Consider the following 9,477-nt stretch of genomic DNA (forward strand, 5'->3'; position numbering starts at 1 on the left):
GAGAGAGAGAGAGAGAGAGAGAGAGAGAGAGAGAGAGAGAGAGAGAAAGACTATGCTCCATAGGATTGTAAATGATTGAAATGTTGGAAGAAGATCACCATGCCTTTCTGCAGAATCACTGCTAGATGAACTCAAACCTCCAACCTTTTAGAGTTAATGGTTCATACCATCCAGGTACTTATTATCAGTAGCAGTCGGCAAATACTGATGGGGCATCTACTGAGTGTTAACCATCTAGATTGAGGCTAGAAGTGAATGATGGAAAAGAGAAAAATCTTTGACTTGAAGAAACTTCAGGAGGGAGATAGACTAATAATGCATTCATATGTAAAGACATCTAATAGTGATTTAAGTGTTATGAGGCCCTTAAAGTGAAGAAGTGGAATAGAGAAAGACAAGTTGGGGAAGTGGCCAAGAGTAGAGGGTGGGCCAGAAGTGATTCCCACAGGGCTGGGAAGACTAGGGAAGGATCTGCTTCTGCTAATATTGCAATGGGGCACAGAGAGTGACATGCTCTCTTATTGCTTTAGAAGGATCACTCTACACTATGCAAAGAAAGAAAGCAAGAGAGGAAGGAGGGAGGCCCACTAGGAGGCCATTTCCATAGTGCTGGGGAGATGTGACTTGGCTTGGGCTAGCTGTGATAGTGGAGGCGGGGCATGTCAGATGCTGTGTGTATTTTGGAGGGAGAGTTAGCAGTCCCTGCTATTAAACTGGATGTTGATGAAGGAAAGAGAGGATAGGTCCTAGATTCTTGACCTGATGGGCTGTAGAGATAGATACCATCTACTGAGCTTAGAGACATGGGAAAAGGTGAAGGAAACAGTGCTGGGTGTGAGCCACTTTGTGTTTGAAATTCAGAGCTGGAACACAAGGGGTGTCAGGGAGACATGTGCATATTTGAATAAAAGAAAAGTCTGGCAGGAGCTGAGAACCTGAGAGCCATTAGAGCTCAGAAGGAATTTGAAACCCCGAGTCTGTACAAATGCACGCAGAGAGGGAACTGGCAGAAACCATGACTGTGGCCAGGACATTCAGAAGGCTGCAGAGGGTCTGAGTTAGCCATCAGCAGTCTTTCTTGCCTGGTCTTCTTTGTAGAAATGCATTCATAGGATGTCCTGAAGTCCTGATTTTCTCTCTTCGTGCATCCATTTCTCAATCAGCAGCAACCTGGAAGATGCAGGATTTGCATACAGGCTGCCAAAGACGTCTGTCTTGCCTCTCTTCCATTATGACAGGCCTGGTCATGCCATGGCTGAGTGACGCCCACAGATGAAGCCATAGACCATGCCAGCAGTCCCAGGAGGCTCAGGCCATAGACAGGCCATCACAGGGAATGTGCCTGGAGAGAATTAGATGCCATGTATTTGAAAGGATATGAAGGAAAGGCAAGAGAGGGAGAGAGGGCTGAGAGAGTGAGAAAGCAAAGGGTATAGAGAATAAAGATGGTCAGAGGATAAGATGGGAGAGAAGAAGAAAGGAACAGAGAACTAAGGGAATAAACAGAATGAGATGACAGGAAGAAGGGGAGTGGTGGAGGCTGAAGGAAGGATGGGAGAAGCCATCTGACTCCAGGTCTCCAGAGTGGCAGTAAAAAGGTCAGGCTCTTTGGGAGGAGAGTGAGGATGGAGGGGACAGAGAATCAGCCTGATAGGACCTGGTGGGCTTCCCCACAGACCACAGCTGCTGCTCTGGGAAGGAAGCAAGTGATAAGAGGAAAGAAAGATGATTGGGGACAAGTGCCTGGAGGAACTCCCTTCGGGAGGTAGGCTTGATGAGTCTTGACAGATTTCACAGATGGAGAAGGGGGTGTGAGAGGGCAAAGGTGATCCCGGCATCAGGAGCAGTGGGAGCCACTGGAACAGAGCCCCAGAGGCGTGAACATCCCTGGCATATTTCACACGGGTGAGTGGAAAGGTGCGGCTGAAGCGTAGGGTGGGTGTTGACGTGTCTTGAGAAATCAAGTCTCCAGGAGGATGTGGGAGGACAGCTTCCTGCAGGAATTGTGGACTTTGGAGAGAGAGAAAAGCAAATAAACAGAGACTAGCCAACATTGGGTCCAGCTTAACCCTTTCAAGACCAAACCACGTTTGGTTTGAATCTTTTGTTGAAACCATGTTTTTCATAGTGGAAGGTGTTTTCAATAGGAAGGAAAACAAAATTTTGAGGTAATATGGATATTGAGGGCAGCTCTGGAAGACAAAGCAAAGTATTATAATAAAATGTTCAAGGAGCTACAGTCGAAAAAATCAAAAGACCCAAACTCACTCAGCATTTCTTAAACTGAAGGAACTAAAGAACAAATTCAAGCCACAAATTGCAATATTTAAGGATGCTATGGGCAGAATATTGAATGACTGAGGTAACATTAAAAGAAGATGGAAAGAGTATATAGAGTCATTGTACAAGAAAGAATTGGCTGACACAGAAGAATTTCTAGAAAAAACATATGATCAAAATGGTGATAAGGGAAGAACATAGGCTGCTCTGAAGGACTTGGCTAAAAAAGAAGGCCCGGGAATTGATGGCATACCAATTGACATATTTCATCAAACAGATGCTGCCCTGGTTGAGCTCACTAGCTTGTACCAAGAAATCTGGAGGACAACTACCTGGCCAACTGACTGTAACAGATCCATATTTATTCCCATTCCATAAAAAGGTGATCCGACAGAGTGTGGGAATTATAAAAAAAATATCCCTAATATCACACACAAGCAAAATCCTGCAGAAGATTATCCGAAAATGGCGGGAACAGTACAATGATAGAGAGCTACCAGAAATACAAACTGAGTTTAGAAGAGGTCGTGACACTAGAGCCCAATGTCAGATGGATCTCGGCTGAAAGCAAGGAGTACCAGAAGAATGTCTGTTTGTGTTTCATTGACTATGCAAAGACATTTGACTGTGTGGGTCACAACAAATTGTGGCTAATCTTGAGGTGAATGGGAATCCCAGAACACTTGATTGTGCTCTTGGGAAACTTATACTTGGACCAGGAAGCTGTCCTCAGAACAAAGCAAAGAAACATTGCATGGTTCAAAATCAAGAAAGAACTGCATCAGGAATGTGTCCTGTCTCCATACCTTTTCAATCTATATGCAGAACAGATCATTTGGGCTTTATGAGGAGGCATGTGGCAATAGAACTGGAGGAAGACTAATCAACAACCTACACTATGTAGACGACATAACCTTGCATGTTCAAATTGAGTAGGACCCAAAGCACTTGTTGCAGAAGGTAAAGGACTGTAGTCTTCAATATGGATTGAAGCTCAACATCTTCAAAGATTCTCACCACTGGGCTGATTGGCAGCACCATGATAGATGGAGAAGAGACTGAGGTTGTGAACAATTATAGCTTGCTCAACTCCACAATCAACACTCTTGGTGCCAGCAGTCAAGAAATAAAAAAGACGAATTGCGCTAGGAAAATCTGCTGTCGGGGACCTCTCCAGAGTACTAAGAAGCAACAATGTCAGTCTAGAGACTAAGGTACCATGGTCTTTGCAGTTACTTGCTATGCATGAGAGAGCTTAACCATGACTAAGGATGACAGAAGACTCAATGCCTTTGAATTGTGGTGCAGAAAAGAGTATTGAACATACCATAGACCACCAAGAAAACAAGTAAGTCTGTTTTAGAGATAGTGAAACCAAGTTGATGCTAGGTTTTTGAAGCTTTGTCTCACATACTTTGGGAAAGTAGCCAGGAGAGATAGGTCTTAGGAGAAGGACATCATGCTTAGAAGAGTGGAAGGACAGCACAGGAGAGGAAGACTCCAGATGAGAAGGATTGGCACAGTAACTGGGGCAATGTCAGAGCCAGTGAGACTGGCTCAGGACAGGACAGACTCCAAAGCTGTTTGCACATAGGGTTAATGTGAGTTGTAGGTGACTTAATGGCATATAACAACAACAATAACATGGATACTGAAATAACCAGTGGGTCCTGTATGTCCCAGGGGCCTCTCTGGAGCTGTAGTTGGTAGGATGAGGACCAATTCTTCAGATTCATGCAGTTATACAAGTCCCACCAGATGATACTATGCACTGAAAGTGGGATCATGGTTTCCCATTAAACCTCATATCTGGAAAATATAGCCATGCATTATATATCCTGTGGGTCATGAAAGAGGTAGGAGATTATTTCTTTTCCTGTACATTAAGCTAAGGGGCATGATTTTAATAATACCACAGCCAAGCCATTCCATCTGTAAATAATATAAATTGTTACGATGATCCTATGACATAAACATGAGTCTTTATTTTGCCTAGTGATAAGAAGCTGAGCTGCAATCCTGAAGGCACGTGGTTTGAATCCACCAGTTGCTCCACAGGAGAAGGATGGGCAGTCTCCTCCTGTGTAATTAACTGCCTCTGGAAACCCACTGGAGGGTCAGCTATGGTTCAGTTCTGAGGTGATGGTACACATCAACAAACAACATTGTTTTATCACTATTTTATGGATGAGAATTGTTGTGTTGTTACCTGCATTGCACCGGCCACCAATGCATGGCAATCCATGCACACGGTAACAAAATGCTGCCAATTTGGGCCCTCTCATGACTAGCTATGCACCAGATTGTTGTCATCTGTAAAATTTTTGGTGGCTGATTTTCAGAAGCAGGTCTCTAGGCTTTTCTTCTTTGTCTATCTTAGTTTGGAATCTCCCCCTGAAACCTGCTCAGTATTATAGCAACACACAAACCTCCACTGACAGATGAGTGGTAATTGTGCACGGAGTACATTTGCTAGGACTCAAACATGGGTCTCCTACATAAAAGAGAAGAAATCTACCCCACAGATGAGGAGACCAAAACCCAACCTTTGAGTTGATTCCATCTAATAGCATCCCTATAAAGCAGAGCAGAATTGATCCCAGGCTGTAATCTCATTTACAGAGGCAGACAGCCACATCTTTCTCCCATGGAACAGATGGGGCACGCAGACTACCAACCTTTCAGTTAAAGGTCCAGTGTTTTAACCACTGTACCACCAGGTGGCTTTATAGATGAGGATGCTGAACCTAGTGAGGCTTGGTAACTTGCTCAAAAGCACAAAATGAGGAGTGGTCTTGGTGTCACCCACCTCCCAGCCAGAGAGGAGAGTGGAGCTGACTTGGAGCTATCTAGAAAGAGGAATATGTGCATTAGCGAGCAGCATATTTGTTTTATGTGAATGTGTGTATGTGCTCACCCACAATCCCTACCTCTACCCTCCCACAGCATCACCGCACCTATTACTAAAGAAAAAATTCCTGCCTAGTGGTGAAACAGAAAATAGGCAGACCCTCAAAGAAACATTGCATGGTCCTAAATCAGGAAAGGTGTACACCAGGGATACATCCTGTCTCCAGACCTTCTCAATCTCTTTGTAGAACAGATCATCCAGGAGGCTGGCCTCTATGAGGAGGAATGTGGCATCAGGATTGGAGTAAGACAAATCAACAACCTGCATTACGCAGATGACACAACTGTGCTTGCTGAAATTGAGGAAAACCTGTAAATTGAAGCTCAACATCAAGATAACAAAGATTCTCGCCAGTGGGCCAATTGGCAGCATCATGATAGACAGAGAAGAGATTGAGAGTTTTAATAGCTTCAGTTTGCTTGGCTCCACAATAAACACTCTTAGTACCAGCATCCAAGAAATAAAAAGATAAATTGCATCGGGACAATCTGTTGTCAGGGACCTCTCCAGAGTACTGAAGAGTAATTATGTCTGTCTAGAGACTAAGGTGCACCTGATCCAGGCCATGGTCTTCACAGTTATTTGCTGTGCATCAGAGATCTGGACAATAAACAAGGATGAATAGAAGAATTGATGTCTTTGGGCTGTGGTGCTGGAGAAGAGAATGGAACATACATGGATTGCTAAGAGAACAAACAGGTCTATCCTGGACAGAGTAAAACTGGGCTGCTCATTGGAAGTAAGGATTTTGAAGCTCTATATGACGTACTATGCACATGTTGCCATTAGGGACCAGTCTTCAGAGAGGAAGATTATGCTTGGAAAGGTAGAGGAACAGCAAAAGATAGAAAGACCCTGGATGAGATGGATTGAATCGGTGACTGGGGAATTGGGATAGGTGTGTCAGAGACAATAAAATTGGCTCAGGATAGAGCAGGGTTTAGAGCTGTTGTTCATAGGGTCACTATGAGTTGTAGGTGACTCAATGACACATAACCACAACCACAACAACAACAGAGCCCCATAGGGGCTTCATTCATTCAATGACTATTTGTTGAGTACTAATTATGTGTCAGCATCTGTTGTGGATGCTGGAAATTATGGTGAACAAGATGGACAAAATATTAGCCTCACAGTGCTTTAATGAGGAGAGATGAACAAACGAGCAGAGCAAGTGAACAAGTAAGAGAATTGCTGACTGTGGAAAAATATTATGAAATAAACAGGAAGGTGAGGGAGAGAATAATTGAGAGGGAGCCAGTAATGAGGGAGGACCTGTTTGAGGAGGTGAAATTGCAGTGATGCCCAGAGTGTAGATGCAGTTCTTTGAAGATCTCAGAATTGTAGACAAAAGAGAATCATCAACAGTTCAACCCATTGCCATGGAGCAGGGACTGACTCATAACTCATTCTCCAATTTTTCAGAGGCTGTAAATGGCTATTCCTTGGAGGAGGACATTGTCCTTGGAAAGGTGGAGGATGGCAAAAGATAATCTTTTAGAAGATCAGATTTATCTTGAATAGGTTTTATTCTTTATGAAGCTGGCCGAATTAAACACTGACAATTTCTTTGCAATCTTTTTTTTTATACATGTAAACAAAAACATGCTAAATGTAAAACCTTTGTACTATTTCTGGTGTGAAACTTCCGGTGGCAGAGTACAATTTACCCACTTTGTTTTGGGAAAAAAACCAAACAAACACCGAACCCACACCTGCCTTTAACTTGAGGAAGACCCTCAACTAGGTGGATTGACACAATGACTGAAGCAATGGGCTCAACTATGTCAGAGATTGTGAAAATGACTTGGAAGAGGAAAAGGACCAGATCTACTGAATAGGGTTCTAGGGTTCTCATCCTACTTGACTCAATGGCACCTAACAACAACAAATGGCACAGGAGGAGATTGACCATCTTTAGCGAGTGCAAAGACCCTGAGACAAGACAGAAAGCATGTGATATAGAAGTGGTAAGTGTAGGAAAGAAACCAGAATTCTGCACTGATGGAGATGGGTCAAAACTCTAAGACTGATCCTTAAATCACCCTTAGTCACCCCTCGAGCCTGGAACTGAAATCACCCCTATGATTCAACTTGCAGCCAAATAGACTTGCCTATGAAGTGGTGAAATTACTGCCTCTGAAACCCTCTGGAGGGTCAGCTATGGGTCAGTTCTGACTCAATAGCACACAATAAAACCATGACTTGATTAAAGGATCAGGAAGGCACTCAATCCTTGGAACCATCAACTGTACACAACTGTACACGATTAAAAAGGCAACATTTACCCAAGAACAAATCTCAGAAGGCTGGAAGGGATAGGAAGGAAGTATGAATGGAAACTGGAAATACAGGTAGGAAGTGGGAAGAGGGTTGTTATCATGTGGGTACTTCAATCAATGCCACAAAACATCATATTTTGTGAATTGTTGACTAGTAAGCCGCTTTGCTCTGTAAATTTTCACTCAATACTCAGTAAAACATTAACTAAGAAAACAAAGAGAAGTCAGTGTGACTAGAATGGAGTGAGCGTGGGAGAGCAGAGGGCGATGAAGATGGAGAGGCTGACAGGTGCTGGATCATGGCCAGCCTGCTTTGTGGACTTTGGCAGGAACTTGAGATTTCTCTTCTGCATAATGGGAAAACACAGTAGGATTTTAGGCAGGAGACTGAACATAATTCAGGATATAATTCAAGAAAGTTCCTGCTTCTTTTTTCCTATTAGGAAGGTAGAGTTGGTAAAGACAAGGATTTGAATAGTGACTAAGCAGATGGGGACAATAAGGGCAGAGTGTGATGTCGTTTAAATGGACAGAAAATCAGCAGGGCTTGCTGATAGTGGACTGGATAGGAAAAGTCAAAACAGGGGAGGAATTGAGGTCGGCTCCTGGTTTTCTAACTCGAGTAGGAAGCGGTGCCATTTACATACAACATTCATATACATTGTGTTCATGCATGTACGTTGTGTTTAAACAATCTTTCACTTATATTTTCTTTTGTTCCTGTATACTGTGGGGTTTCCCCCCCTTACAATCACCTTGCTAATAACTACATTCACAAACACATGCAAGCCAGCCACATGCCTCATGACTTAATAAGCCCATTTTAGATAGCCAATTTCTGATTTGCTCACCTCTGTCAAACCAGTACTATACAGGGAACAAGTATTTCCCTTTTGCTGAAGAATCTCCTGTTCAGTTTGGAAACTTTGAGCATCTGTATCCACAAGCAAAGTCCAGCACAGAGCGAGCCATCAGGTGGCAGCAGTTAACACTGTCTTCTCTACATCTGGTTGGGTCCTGGTCAGCTTAGTGCCAACTACCTGTGGCTAGGTCCAAATGGACATTAGGAATCCACACTTTCCCCTGAGTTCCACACTGGTTGGTCCCTTCATTCAACCTTACTTCCTACATGGGGGCCAAGTCACTCAGCCAGAGGCCCTCATGTCTCCCTGCTCCTCAAGCCAACAATCCTTTTTCGCTTATCCATACATCTGTGCATGCTGAGTGGATAGTGCTGAAGGCACACCTCCAAGCTCAGCCTGTCTCTTCAGTGTTGTATGCCTCCTCCTTTCAGTGAAGGGCAGAACAGGCTGAGGGGCAGAGAAGGGTTTGGTTTTTTGTTTTCTTTGGCCAGTGGGCTGGAAACAACCCAAACAATGGCCCATCCTAATTCAAGTCCCTCATCCCTAGCAGCCCACACTCCCCTTCTTTATCTCCTTCCAGACGTCCAAGTATGATCGTAGAAAGATTTGAGGATGCTTAGACCCCTTGCATCAAGCTCTTCTTTCTCCCCAACCTTAGGGTCAACCCCTGGGCATGGCTGGGAGCTCCTGGTGATCTTCTAGTCTCTCTCTTTCTACAGGTGGATATGCCCTGGGTCCTAATATTGGCTGTCTCTGGGGGTTGAGAGCCTGTGAGTGTGACTAGCAATCTGTGTACTGCTTAAAAAAGAACCTGCCCACCCTATGAGAAAACTCCAAGCAGCTCTTCTCCAGCCGGCCCCGGTGTGGCAGGCACAAGCTCCAATGCTAAAGAGGTCACAGGATCTTCTTTGTCCTTCAGTGTGTGCTCTGAGGCCACTCTTCTGGGAAGTCCTCCAGATCATCCCAACAGGCTACAGTTCTTGCTCCTAGGCCCTCCTGTCCCCCAGGGGGACAGCTCACCTTGCAGCATTCTGGCATAGGGTCCTCGTGATTCAGCACCTGGCATGCAGAGATCATCAAGAAGCATGCAGAAATCCTGCACAGAAAGAGCTTATGTTTATTCTGCAGAGAGACAGGTCAC

General features: G+C 44.2%; 1 protein-coding gene across 1 annotated transcript in view; it reads left to right on the forward strand.

The window, feature by feature from the left end:
- The window catches only part of PLA2G2C (phospholipase A2, group IIC), a 46,181-nt gene extending 36,956 nt beyond the window's left edge, over positions 1-9,225 (forward strand). The window contains 2 exon segments of the mRNA XM_006883676.1: positions 8,917-8,924; positions 9,056-9,225. Coding sequence (XP_006883738.1) covers positions 8,917-8,924; positions 9,056-9,225 — 178 coding nt within the window.
- The last annotated feature ends 252 nt before the right edge of the window (positions 9,226-9,477 follow it).

This window comes from Elephantulus edwardii, unplaced genomic scaffold (genome assembly GCF_000299155.1).
Source record: "Elephantulus edwardii isolate Elephantulus edwardi_28Jun2011 unplaced genomic scaffold, EleEdw1.0 scaffold00028, whole genome shotgun sequence".
NCBI classification, from domain to species: Eukaryota; Metazoa; Chordata; class Mammalia; order Macroscelidea; family Macroscelididae; genus Elephantulus; species Elephantulus edwardii.